The 14,893-nt window shown below is 43.3% G+C and overlaps 1 protein-coding gene across 8 annotated transcripts in view; it reads left to right on the forward strand.

Annotated features, from left to right (window-relative positions):
- Positions 1–2,055: 2,055 nt before the first annotated feature.
- Positions 2,056–14,893, forward strand: part of LOC106610160 (attractin) — a 200,869-nt gene continuing 188,031 nt past the window's right edge. For all 8 annotated transcript variants that reach the window (XM_045704524.2, XM_045704555.2, XM_045704577.2 and 5 more), the window contains exons 1-2: positions 2,056–2,536; positions 13,781–13,864. In XM_045704524.2, the coding sequence (XP_045560480.1) occupies positions 2,277–2,536; positions 13,781–13,864 (344 nt within the window). In that variant the 5' untranslated portion in view covers positions 2,056–2,276. The remainder of the gene's footprint in view (positions 2,537–13,780; positions 13,865–14,893) is intronic.

Raw genomic sequence — 14,893 nt, forward strand, 5'->3', positions numbered from 1 at the left:
CATCTATCATGACCCTGGTCTCAGATCAGAGGACCTCCCATCTATCATGACCCTGGTCTCCGATCAGAGGACCTCCCATCTATCATGACCCTGGTCTCAGAACAGAGGACCAATCATCTATCATGACCCTGGTCTCAGAACAGAGGACCAATCATCTATCATGACCAACACAGCTGTGGTAGGACATCGTCTGGCGCATTGTTCCTCTATAAGTAAGCAAGTGGTCACGTTCCTGTCTGACTACTTCACCGACTTGTGCCAGATCTTACAACGCCTGGATAGGTATTCAACACATCAGCTGACCACATATTACATAGCAGTCTGATGGCTGACTGCACAGCCGATGACGTGGCACGCAAACATTGGTTGATGCCATGCAGCGCCTGCTCATCTGGTAGGACAGGAACTGGACCAGTGTGTTTGGTTTGGCTAGCAGGTTCCTGGTCCAAAGCAGGACAGGAACTAGACCAGTGTGTTTGGTTTGGCTAGCAGGTTCCTGGTCCAAAGCAGGACAGGAACTGGACCAGTGTGTTTGGTTTGGCTAGCAGGTTCCTGGTCCAAAGCAGGACAGGAACTAGACCAGTGTGTTTGGTTTGGCTAGCAGGTTCCTGGTCCAAAGCAGGACAGGAACTGGACCAGTGTGTTTGGTTTGGCTAGCAGGTTCCTGGTCCAAAGCAGGACAGGAACTGGACCGGTGTCCAGCAGGTTCCTGGTCCAAAGCAGGGCACTATTTTGCAGACCTCACTTTGTCTCCTCCTAATCCTAATCTGTCTCCCCTTCGTTTCTCATCTGCTTGAATACAATTTTAATCCAAAGTAGTGCGCTCTATAGGGAATAGGATGCCATTTGGGATGTAAGGGTTGTTCCTACAGCACTGCCAGGAGGAGGCAGATTGTTATGGTGATGTCAAGGAGCCTGAAATCAAAACCTGGTTAATGATGTCCTTTTGAAGATGATCCAGCAGTCAGTGAGAGCCAAATGTAAACACACATCTAGAAAGAAACACAATCACAGGATGTTAAGACTAGTTCCCTTTATTCATCAGTAGTCTCCTCTCCTCCCTGCCTGTTTTCAATAGCCTGATCTCAGGACTGTGGTGTCTCGCCAGATACCAACTCTTATGGTCGTTGTCAGAGCACAGATCTGAGACCAGGCTGTCCTCACGGCTTCAGCACTGGAAGACTGGCATATTCCATATTAAATCGTCTTCAGAATAAAATGTCCCATCTTTGCTAAATCCAGTAAGGGAATAATTACATTGATAAATCATGAGAATGTATTTGTACTAATAGTGAGATGGTGATTCACCTACATTCTGAACTATAAAACTGGTTTGTTACCAAACTGTTCGCTGCTCTGGCACCCCAATGGTGGAACAAGCTCCCTCACGACGCCAGGACAGCGGAGTCAATCACCACCTTCTGGAGACACCTGAAACCCCACCTCTTTAAGGAATACCTGGGATAGGATAAGTAATCCTTCTAACCCCCCCCCCCCCCCTTAAAAGCTATAGATGTACTATTGTAAAGTGGTTGTTCCACTGGATATCATAAGGTGAATGCACCAATTTGTAAGTCGCTCTGGATAAGAGCGTCTGCTAAATGACTTAAATGTAAAAATGTAAATGTGATGCTGTTTTATTGTTGTGTGCATAAAACCCTCTCAAAATGTATAGATGGAGACATTAGACTGCGATTATTACAGCAGACACATTTACAGTCAGTTTGGTTCGTGTATATTTGTAATGTGATTACTATATGTCAGGGCTGTCTGTTGATGTCTTCTGCGGGCTGACCTCTCATCATGATAGAGCGCTGTGGCTCCATGGGCTTGCAGGGCCTTTATAATGAAGAATAAACTTCGAATGCAATTCAATCAGATTCATCTGTAATTTGAGTGTACATGTATAAAGTTTAAGTATGCATTAAATCATGTGTTAGATAAAAATGATCATACATTTACTGGAACAAATTGAATTGGAATTTTAAACCCTTAATAAAATTGATGTCCTCGTTGCGCATTTCCGTGTGTGTCTGTAAACGCCCCCTGACGTCACTTCCTGATGTCAATATGCAGCTATGTTCATCGGTGGTATCATAGCCACTGGAAAAATGTGATGCAGGAATGAGATTAAAATCAGGAACAACAAGGAGATAGGAAGGAGTCGTTCTCAAATCTCCACGGAACTTGAAAACCAGTGCCGGTCGCATTCAAATCCGACCAGAAGTGGACTAGTGGTCCGGACCTGTTTCGAGCAGTAGCCATCTTTTTGGAGAATGGACGGAGCGATACGGCGTCCGGCCTGCATCCTGAGCCTGACTAGCGGGCTGGTGGAGGTCGGTGGCCGGGCCTCGATGCTCCAAACACTGCTCATTTTCTCCGCTTTCGGGCTGCTCCTTGGACTGCCGACTATCACCGAGGCGAAAGAATGCGACAAACCGTGTATGAACGGGCAATGCAACACGTCTACGGGCCACTGTGTGTGCAGCCCCGGCTGGGTCGGGGACCAATGCCAACACTGCGGAGGAAGGTTCAGGTGAGAGTCGCTGCCTACGACTTCCATTACATATCAGTCATTGGACGAAGTCCTCTTCTGTATTGGGGGAGTTTTGTTAAGAGTCCCGACGCTCTGGTCTCAACATTAATATGGAGCGAGTTCACTGCCAAAATAAATTCTAATTTCCTTCATTTTGAATTTCTATTAGCTAGGACTTTGAATTAAACATTTTTGAATTTCTAATGTACAAATGTAATCATTGAATTCATAAGTTGAACTTGTTTCATGATTTGACACTGAATTGAGTGAATATTATATTCAGTTTAAATATATATATATATATATATATATATATATATATATATATATATATATATATATATATATATATATATATATTTCAATTTAATTGAATGTTCAAATGAAATGTATATATTAAGTTGCACTATGGCAGATGGTCTGAAATCAAGTTTACAAACTATAATTCAAAGTTTCATACAGTGCCTTGAGAAAGTATTCATACCCCTTGACTTATTCCACATTTTGTGTTACAGCTTGAATTCTAAATGGATTAAATATATTATTTCTATCACTCATCTACATATAATGAGAAAGTACATTTTTTTGTTGAAAATTTAGCAAATTTATGGAAAATTAAAGACATCTCATTTACATGATGTATTGTTGTCTCTACCTTCTTTCCCTTTGTGCTGTTGTCTGTGCCCAATAATGTTTGTACCCTGTTTTGTGCTACTGCCATGTTGTGTTGCTACCATGTTGTTGTCATGTTGTGTTGCTACCATGTTGTGTTGCTACCATGTTGTGTTGCTACCATGTTGTTGTCATGTTGTGTTGCTGCCATGCTGTTGTCATGTTGTGTTGCTGCCATGCTGTGTTGTTGTCTTAGGTCTCTCTTTATGTAGTGTTGCCTTTCTTGTCGTGATGTGTGTTTTGCCCTATATTTTTATTTTTAATCCCAGCCCCCGTCCACACAGGAGGCCTTTTACCTTTTGGTAGGTCGTCATTGTAAATAAGAATTGTTCTTAACTGACTTGCCTAGTTAAATAAATAAATCGTAAGTATTCACACCTCTGAATCAATACTTTTTAGAAGCACCTTGGGCAGCGATTACAGCTGTGAGTCTTTCTAGGTACGTTTCTATGAGCTTTCCACACCTGGATTGTTCAACATTTGCCAATTTTTTTTTTCCCCTTCGTTTTTTCAAAATTCTTCAAGTTGGTTGTTGGTCATTGCTGGACAACCATGTTCAGTTCCTCCATAGATTTCCAAGTAGATGTTTTAGATGTTATTTTTTTCTATATATTTTTATTGGACATATGAAGAATTAGAAATCGAACAGATACATCATTTTATCCCCCTATACTTATTGAAACGCCTCCCTCCCTTTAACAACAAAAGCTGCATACATTTACAATTTCTGTAACAAATTTACAATTGAAGATAATATACATATGTACACAAAAATAAATAAAAATATCTCAACATACTATCTCTACCCTCCTGTATCCCGTTGGCCAACATTCCTGATCAATAGAGGGCAACTATTCAAAACAGGAAATGAAAGGCTGCCATCTCAAGGAAAAGTCACCAGTAGAGCCTCTCGGAGTGTATTTAATTTTTTCTAAGTGTAGAAAAGACAGATCTTTCAACCAGGATGATACAGTGGGAGGTTTGAAGGATTTCCAGTTAAGGAAGATCTGCCGGCGGGCTATAAGGGAAGCAAACGTTACAACGTCCCCTTTACTTTCAGTGAGACGAGGCAACAAAGATGGACCTCCAAATATGGCTATTAGAGGACAAGGCTGCAGGCCAAGATCTAGAATGTTGGAGTGCGTATTAAAAAAGGATGACCAATACTCAGACAGCTTTGAACACAAATAAAAACATGGCTGTGGTCTGCAGGAGTGAATGAACATCTTATCACGTGTCATTTGTGTCTGGGAGGAATTTACTACGTCTTTCTTTGGTGTAGTGAATTCTGTGCAAGACTTTGAACTGAATTAAACCTAACCGAGCACATGATGTGGCTGGAGGAGGCTTTACAGTCGTCTGTAAAGCCTCCTCCAGCCGGTCGTCTGTAAAGCCTCGTCCCGCCGGTCGTCTGTAAAGCCTCGTCCCGCCGGTCGTCTGTAAAGCCTCGTCCCGCCGGTCGTCTGTAAAGCCTCGTCCCGCCGGTCGTCTGTAAAGCCTCGTCCAGCCTGTCATCTGTAACGCCTCGTCCCGCCAGTCGTCTGTAAAGCCTCGTCCCGCCAGTCGTCTGTAAAGCCTCGTCCAGCCTGTCATCTGTAAAGTCAAGTTCAGGTTCACTACCCCAGTCTGTCTTGATTTTGTTTATTGGAGAGGGTTCAGAGGACAGCATAATGTCATATAATCTAGAAATCAGACCTTGCTGACTCCACGGGAGGGACAAAATCTCCTCGAGCATCGTCTTGGGAGGCAGTTAATGAGAGTGAACAAAGTTACGGGCTTGAAAATAGCGGAAAAGATTATAATGAGCCAGATTAGATTTAGCAACGAGATCATTAAAGCCGACAAACTTCTCATCTAAAAATACATCTTTGAAACAAACCGAACCTCTCTCACGCCACAAAACAAAAGCCTGGTGGAGTTTGGAGGGTAAAAATAGGTGGTTGATACAGATGGGGCTTAGAAGAGAAGGGACCAGAAAGTGTAAAATGTTGACCAAATTATCTCCAGATCTTAAAAGTAGAGGGCATAATGGGGTTTCCAGGATACTTTGAAAGACACAAGGACAGTGTGGCACAGGCAAGTGCAGAAAGGGAGGATGATTGGCAGGACTGCACATCTTATAAGCACCAGTTGGTCCCTGGAGCATTACACCAGACCATAATCCTTTGAATATTGGCTGCCCAATTGTAAAGCAGTACATTTGGAAGTGCCAATCCTCCATCTTGTCTCCTTCTTTGAAGTATTGCTCTACGTATCCTAGGTGATTTGCCTGCCCAGATAAAATGACTGATGAGCCTATCCAACTTGGTTAAAAACATTTTTTTTAAATGATTTTGGCAGAAAGATTAGAAGATGTTGAAAACGGTATAGAAACCTAGGTAAAATGTTCATTTTAACAGATTGGATTCTGCCAGCTAATGAGAGAGGCAGACTATCCCAGCATTGTAATTCTACTTTAACTCGTATGACTAGGCTTGAAAAGTTTGTTTTATGGAGGGTAGCCAGAGAGTGTGTTATATTCACACCTAAATAATAGTAGACCATCTGCATACAGTGACACTTCTTTACCAGCTCGGTGGATTACAGTAAATGATGGAGATCATTTTAAGGCCAAGGAGAGCGGTTCTATCGCACTAGAAAAAAGGAGCGGGGACATAGGACACCCTTGACGGGTCCCTCTGGAGAGGGGGAAGTATTTTGAACGTTGAGAGTTGGACGCTAGCCGTAGGAGCAGAATAGAGCAGACGTATCCATGATATGAAATTGGACCCAAAACCTAAATCTTAAAATAAATAATCCCACTCCAACTAGGCGAAAGCCTTCTCTGCATCAAGAGAAACAACAATTTCGGGGTCTGGAGAGACTATAATGTTCAAAAGCCGGCGTACATTGGAAAACAGTTGTCGCCCTTTGATAAAACCCGTTTGACCGTCAGATATGACATCCTGAAGGTTCCAACCGGCATACTAGAACCTTAGCTAATAGTTTAACATCGGCGTTCAAAAGGGAAATGGGCCGATATCCCCTACATTCCACCGGATCTTAAGTATAAGTGAGATGGAGGCTTGAGTTGGGGGGGAGACATGTGATAAGTCGGTGAACATATCTAATAATGTAATGGGGCGAGTTAATCTGAGAATTTGTTTATACAAATTGACTGGGAAGACATCAGGGCCTGGGGCCTTGTCATCAGGGCCTGGGGCCTAGCCACTTTGCATTAACTTTAGACCCTTTGTTATCTCATCTTGATGCAGAGGGTTGTCCAGAACTTTACTCATGTCCATATCAGTGGATTGGATATCCACGTTATCTCAAAAGTTGTCCATAGCCGTATTATCTGATGGGGGTTCAGCTTTGTAGAGGTTAGTTGAATTAATATTAGAGGGATCACTTGTAAGATTACGGGAAGAGTCCTGAGAGATAAGATGAGATGCTGACTGGCATTTAAGTTTGTGTGCCAATAGGCGGCTGGTCTTGTCCCCATATTCGAAGTACGTCCCCCTTGTTCATTGCAACAGAAACTCTGCTTTATCAGTGGAAAGCAGATTAAATTGAGTTTGAAGTTTCAGCCCCTCTGCGTATAATTCATGAGATGGTGAAGTTGAATATTGGCGGTCTATTTCCAGGATTGAGTCCACCAGTTCCTAACGTTTCAGTTTGCTTTGACATAATGAGCATTGTAAGAAATGATCTTTCCCTGTCATACAGCTTTGAAAGTCTCCCGAAGAAGAGAGGGGGAGGTGTCATAATTTTTATTCATTTGAATGAATACATCTATGTTGGTCGAAATAAAGGCACAAAATTCTTTGTTCGACAACAGGACGATGGATTGGTATGTTACAGGAGGGCGGGCACGTGTTTGAGGCAGAATGGCCTTGTTTTCCATGAAAACATACATAAAATGAGTTGCAAAATGAATAGGAAATATAGTCAAGATGTTGACAAGGTTATAAAAAATGATTTTTAATTGATTAATAATTGTGTTCTTCAACTTTGATTTCATCAATGAATCCTCCATTTGCAGAAATTACAGCCTTATAGCCCTTTGGCATTCTAGTTGTCAATTTGTTGAGGTAATCTGAAGAGATTTCACCCCATGCTTCCTGAAGCACCTCCCACAAGTTGGATTGGCTTGATGGGCACTTCTTTACGTACAATACAGTCAAGCTGCTCCCACAACAGTTCAGTATTTCATTTTTTTAAATTTAACTAGGCAAGTCAGTAAAGAACAAATTCGTATTTATAATGACCACCTAGGAACAGTGGGTTAACTACCTTGTTCAGGGGCAGAACGACAGATTTTTACCTTGTCAGCTCGGGGATTCGATCCACCAACCTTTTGGTTACTAGTCCAATGCTCTAACCACTAGGCTACCTGCCTCCCCAATAGGGTTGAGATCCGGTGACTGTGCTGGCCACTCCATTATAGACAGAATACCAGCTGACTGCTTCTTCCCTAAATAGTTATTGCATAGTTTGGAGCTGTACTTTGGGTCATTGTCCTGTTGTAGGAGGAAATTGGCTTTCTTCAAGATCCCTTTTACCCTGTACAAATCTCCCACCTTACCACCACCAAAGCACCCCTAGACCATCACATTGCCTCCACCATGATGACAGATGGCGTCAAGCACTCCTCCAGCATCTTTTCATTTTTTCACCGTCCATAACTTTTTTCCAATCTTCCTTTTTCCAGTGCCTGTGTTCTTTTGCCCATCTTAATATTTTATTTTTATTGGCCAGTCTGAGATATGGCTTTTTTCTTTGCAACTCTGCCTAGAAGGCCAGCATCCCGGAGTCGCCTCTTCACTGTTGACGTTGAGACTGGTGTTTTGTGGGTACTATTTAATGAAGCTGCCAGTTGAGGACTTGTGAGGCGTCTGTTTCTCAAACTAGACACACTAATGCACTTGTCCTCTTGCTCAGTTGTGCACCGGGGCCTCCCACTCCTCTTTCTACTCTGGTTAGAGCCAGTTTGCGCTGTTCTGTGAAGGGAGTAGTACACAGCGTTGTACGAGATCTTCAGTTTCTTGGCAATTTCTCGCATGGAATAGCCTTCATTTCTCAGAACAAGAATAGACTGATGAGTTTCAGAAGAAAGTTCTTTGTTTCTGGCCATTTTGAGCCTGTAATCGAACCCACAAATGCTGATGCTCCAGATACTCAACTAGTCTAAAGAAGTCCAGTTGTATTGCATCTTTAATCAGAACAACAGTTTTCAGCTGTGCTAACATAATTGCAAAAGGGTTTTCTAATGATCAATTAGCCTTTTAAAATTATAAACTTGGATTAGCTAACACAACGTGCCATTGGAACACAGGAGTGATGGTTGCTGATAAAGGGCCTCTGTACGCCTATGTAGATATTCCATTAAAAATCTGCCGTTTCCAGCTACAATAGTCATTTACAACATTAACAATGTCTACACTGTATTTCTGATCAGTTTGATGTTATTTAAAGGGACCATTTTTTTAATGTTCTTTCAAAAACAAGGACATTTCTCAGTGACCCCAAACTTTTGAACGGTCGTGTAAATATTAGGATGGAGGCTCCATAGCTGTATGGATCTGTAACTGCTACAGTGTAGTTTAGTTGGATGGAGGCTCCATAGCTGTATGGATCTGTAACTGCTACAGTGTAGTTTAGTAGGATGGAGGCTGTATGGATCTGTAACTGCTACAGTGTAGTTTAGTAGGATGGTGGCTGTATGGATCTGTAACTGCTACAGTGTAGTTTAGTAGGATGGAGGCTCCATAGCTGTATGGATCTGTAACTGCTACAGTGTAGTTTAGTTGGATGGAGGCTCCATAGCTGTATGGATCTGTAACTGCTACAGTGTAGTTTAGTAGGATGGAGGCTCCATAGCTGTATGGATCTGTAACTGCTACAGTGTAGTTTAGTAGGATGGAGGCTGTATGGATCCCCAATGGTTGAGAGCCGTCTCCATTGTCCTTTCTGTTTCCCGGAAGGCAGAATGCCTCCTAGTTGAGAGCCGTCTCCATCAACAGAATACATGTTTTGGAATATTTGTATTCTTCTTTTTAGTCAGTCAATTAGGTTAATATTGTGGAGTAACTATCTTCAGTTTTCTCCTATCACAGCCATTAAACTCCGTAACTGTTTTAAAGTCACCATCGGCCTCATGATGAAATCCCTGAGGGGTTTCTTTCCTCTCCGGTAACTAAGTTAGGAAGGACGTCTGTTTCTTTGTAATGACTGTGTGTATTGATACACCAAAATGTAATTAATAACTTCACCATACTCAAAGGATATTCAATGTCTGCTTTTTTTTGTAAGGCATTGGAAAACCTCCCTGCTGGACTGAGGGACCTTACAGAATTGTATGTGTGGAGTACAGAAATGAGGTAGTCGTTCATAATCATGTTAAACAAACTGTGAGCTTTCTAATGTCAAAATAAGTTTCTTACTCACCAAATATGGAATTTTAAGCAACTACCTTCATTTACTACTCCTCTTATGACTGGTATGTCGAAAAAAATGTCTATCCAGCACCTCCAAATGTTATTTGGCACATGCTTGGTAAACAACAGGTGTAGACTAACAGTGAAATGTTGACTTACCGGCCTTTCCCAACAATGCAGAGAGAGAGAGAGAGAGAAATTATAGCACAAGGAATTATACACAATGAGTAGCCCAACGATAACATTCACTCATTACTGACAAGAACAGGTCAGAAGTCTACCACACCTCAATAGACTGGAGGTTCCCTTATTTGGAAGAACATATCGACAATAACAGGAGTAAATAAAGGTAGTTGCTCAGCTAGAACTGGTTGAAGAACAGCTCAGCATAAATCCCTCTCTGTCCCTGTATATCCCTGTTCATTGATCAGCCATCTGGCTTGTGACTGGAGAGGACAGTCACACTAAAACATGGCAGTTTGTGTGAGCTGTCATTAAATGACAACATCTACATTTTAACTCTTCAACCATCCTCTGTCTATAGTAAGGTTGCAAAGGGTCGGAAACTTTCTGGGTAAATTTAGGGAATTTTGCTTAAATTCAGCAAAAAGTTAGCTTATAACAGTGAACCTTTTTTTGTGGGATACACATAAGGCAATTCTAGGTCTTGTGGCATATTTTGGTTAAACTATCCCCAATTCAATGGAACTGCAACCCTCTTCTTCCATCACATGTACAGCTGATTCTCAAGATCTTGCACACTAATGAGATGCTATTGAGCCCACACTACTACACTGTCTGAGCCAAGGACTACATGCTTTCTGGTAAGTTTAGATTACAATACTGGGTGGGGTGAATATATTTTATATGACATACATGATTTTTTGTTAAATAATAGCCTACAGCAAAGTGTGTTTAAATCCTTCCTAACTTGTTAACAATTTCTGCTAGTTAGTTTTTGCTATCATGTCGGTTTTAGCTTGCTTGAGCCTGCTAACTGAGGAGTGTTAATTCACCTGTTTCCATGCATGTTTCATTTGAAAACATTTATCTTACAAAATAGTTGTTTAATCTAACTGCTTTAACTATTTATCTGTACATGGAATTGTATTTTTTTTATACATTTTTTTACTCATCTTTTTCTAATCTTTACAGGAAAATGCCATGGGCACTATCTGATGTGTGGAGACATTTCACTGCAGCTAATGTAGAAGGAAAAGCTGTGTACATTTGCAAATACTGGGCCAAATCATATGTGAAGAATGCAACAAAGATACAGAATCATCTGGCCAAGTGCATAAAGTTCCCTCAGCGCTCACAACAAGCAACCTCTGACAAAACTCCCTCTACTTCTATTGGAGGTGAAATGATGAGTCAGACACCTTATCGATAGCAACAGCTCACGGTCCTCCTGGAATCAGAAGTGTTTTTTTACTCAATGGAGGAACATAGTCAGAGAAATGCTGATGATTGTCTTGCTCGAGCTGTGTATGCAACTGGTTCACCTCTGATCCTCACAGGCAATGAGTACTGGAAGAGATTTCTGGATGTTCTTCGCCCAGCAGACACCCCTCCAACCAGACATGCTTTATCTACTCATTTGCTGGATGCAGAGTTCAACAGAGTTCAAGCGAAGGTCAAGCAAATCCTAGAGAAAGCAGACTGTATTGCAATCATCCCTGATGGGTGGTCGAATGTTCGTGGTGCAAGGAATAATTAACTACATCATCTCCACCCCTCAACCAGTATTCTACAGGAGCACAGACACAAGGGACAACAGACACACCGGTCTCTACATTGCAGATGAGCTGAAGGCAGTCATCAATGACCTTGGACCACAGAAGGTATTTGCACTGGAGACAGACAATGCTGTGAAAATGAAGGCTGCTTGGTCTAAAGTGGAGGAGTCCTACCCTCACATCACACCCATTGGCTGTGCTGCTCATGCATTGAATCTGCTCCTCAAGGACATCATGGCACTGAAAACAATGGATACACTCTACAAGAGAGCCAATGGAAATGGTTAGGTATGTGAAGGGTCATCAAGTTATAGCAGCAATCTACCTCACCAAGCAAAGTGAGAAGAATAAGAGCACCACATTGAAGCTGCCCAGCAACATCTGTTGGGGTGGTGTTGTCATCATGTTTGACAGCCTCCTGGAGGGAAAGGAGTCTCTCCAAGAAATGGCCATATCACAGTCTGTCGATATGGACGGCCACATCTAGAGGATCCTCCTGGATGATGTATTTTGGGAGAGAGTGGTAAGCAGCCTGAAACTCCTGAAACCTATAGCAGTAGCCATTGCACGGATTGAGGGAGACAATGCCATCCTGACTGATGTTCAGACTCTGCTTGCAGATGTAAGAGAAGAAATCCGTACTGTCCTGCCCACTTCACTGTTGCTCCAAGCAGAGGAAACTGCAGTTCTGAAATACATCCAAAAGCATGAAGACTTCTGCCTGAAGCCCATACACGCCGCAGCGTACATGTTGGACCCCAAGTATGCTGGCAAGAGCATCCTGTCTGGTGCAGAGATCATCACTACCGTGTCTCGCCACCTTGGCCTGGATGAGGGCAAGGTTCTTGGCAGTCTGGCGAAGTACACTTCCAAGCAAGGGCTTTAGGATGGAGATGTAATATAGCAGTCGTGCCAACAGATCATCAGCCACCTGGTGGAAGGGACTTTGTGGATCTGAGGCTCTTTCCCCTGTTGCCTTCATCATCCTCCAAATCCCACCAACATCAGCCGCTTCAGAGCACAACCTGGTCCTAGTTTGGGAACACTCGCACCAAATCACGCAACAGGCTGACCAATACAAGGGTTGAAACATTGGTGGCCATCCGGGCAAATTTGAGGCATTTTGAGCCTGACAACAAGCCATCGTCAACAAGGTTGGAAAGTGACAGTGAAGATGAGGCCTCAGAGTCTGATGTTCAAGAGGTGGACATTGAGGAGGTCCAGGGAGAAGACATGGAAGCCTGAGAGGAAGACAACCAAAGCTTTAGTTTCTAGACTATCATTTTACAGATGTATGTTGAAAACGTTTTTGGGAGATGAGATGGATCACTGGGGATCATTCAATATTCCCTTTCAGTTGTTGTTCAGTGAAATCATCCCATGTGAAGAGTCAACTCATTTAATTAAAGTTCAATTCATAACTAAATTGTTTTTTTTATTTCTATTGGAAGGATTTAATAATTTGCAATTATTTCTACTTATGATAAGGTAAAAGGTTTATGTTTCTGTCTCCATATGATATGGTAAATATATCCAATGCAAAAAAAACATCTACATTTAAATGGTATTAATATTAATTTGCATATATTTCCGTTAATTCCCATATATTCCCGTTAATTCCCACGGAAAGTTTCCACCTCTGAATATTCCCCAAAATGTGCAGCCCTAGTCTATAGTGCAGTCAGATGGTTAGTCATTGGTTGGTGCTGCACTCAGTCCAACTGATGAGAGATGCTTTACTTTTACCTCCTGGAGGATGAATGGCTGATCTTGTGACAGGATGAATGGCTGATCTTGTGACAGGATGAATGGCTGATCTTGGGACTGGATGAATGGCTGATCTTGGGACTGGATGAATGGCTGATCTTGGGACTGGATGAATGGCTGATCTTGGGACTGGATGAATGGCTGATCTTGGGACTGGATGAATGGCTGATCTTGGGACTGGATGAATGGCTGTGTTATCAGGTGTGACTGGATGAATGGCTGATCTTGCGACTGGATGAATGGCTGATCTTGGGACTGGATGAATGGCTGATCTTGCGACTGGATGAATGGCTGATCTTGGGACTGGATGAATGGCTGATCTTGGGACTGGATGAATGGCTGATCTTGGGACTGGATGAATGGCTGATCTTGGGACTGGATGAATGGCTGATCTTGGGACTGGATGAATGGCTGATCTTGGGACTGGATGAATGGCTGATCTTGGGACTGGATGAATGGCTGTGTTATCAGGTGTGACTGTAATAGGTGTACAGTAAGGTGAGGCGATGGCCTTTAATCTCTAACCTCTTTTCTCTCTCTCCTATTGGTTGACTGATCTGTCCTCTCCTATAGGCTAACCGCTGACCCTTTTCTCGCTCTCCTATTGGCCGACTGTTCTGACCTTTGACCTCTCTTCTCTCCTATAGGCTGACGGGTCCCTCAGGGTTCCTGACAGACGGACCAGGGAACTACAAGTACAAGACCAAATGCACCTGGCTCATTGAGGGAACGTCAGTATAACTATAGACTAATAGCACAACAACAACATGTCTCCAGCCTGCACAATGTCACTGAAAGATAGGCCCAATCTACAGTCAGTGCCAGTTTATTAGGTACACCACCCTGTTCACCCAAATGGTTCGCTCCTAGAGACGGTGAGTCACGTGGCCGTGGCTTGCTATATGAAGCAGGCAGACAGGCATCCAGGCATTCAGTTACTGTTCGATTGAACGTTAGAATGAGCAAAACAAGTGGCCTAAGCGACTTTGAGTGTGGTATGATAGTTGGTGCCAGGCGTGCCGGTTCCACTATCTCAGAAATGGCCTCCTGGGATTTTCACTCACGACACTGTCTAGGGTTTACAGAGAATGGTGTGACAAACAAAAAACATCCAGTCGGCGGTAGTCCTGTGGGCGGAAACAGCTTGTTGATGAGAGAAGTCGAAGGAGAATGGCAAGAATCGTGCAAGATAACGACCGGGCCACAACCAGGCCACGACCAGGCCACGACCGGGCCACAACCGGGCCACGACCAGACCACAACCGGGCCACAACCAGGCCACAACCAGGCCACAACCAGGCCACAACCAGGCCGAATAACGGTGCAGTACAACAGTGGTGTGGAGAACGGCATCTTGGAACACAACTCTTCGGTCCTTGTCACGGATTGGCTATTGCAGCAGACGACCAAACCGGGTTCCGCTCCTATCAGCTAGAAGAAGCGGCTCCATTGGGCCGTCACCAACACTGGACAACTGAGGAGTGGCAAAACATCACCTGGTCCCAGGAATCCTGGTACCTGTTGCGGCATGCTGATGGCAGAGTCAGGATATGGACCCATCCTGCTTGGTGTCCACGGTACAGGCTGGTGGTGTAATGCTGTGGAGATTGTCTTTCTAGCACATGTTAGGTCCCTTGATACCAATTGAGCAACGTTTCCATCCCTGAACCGGGTCGGGCTGTTCTGGAGGCAAAGGGGGTGGCCGACCCGGGGCTGTTCTGGAGGCAAAGGGGGTGGCCGACCCGGTACTGTTCTGGAGG

This window comes from Salmo salar, chromosome 01 (genome assembly GCF_965601325.2).
Source record: "Salmo salar chromosome 01, fSalSal1, whole genome shotgun sequence".
NCBI classification, from domain to species: Eukaryota; Metazoa; Chordata; class Actinopteri; order Salmoniformes; family Salmonidae; genus Salmo; species Salmo salar.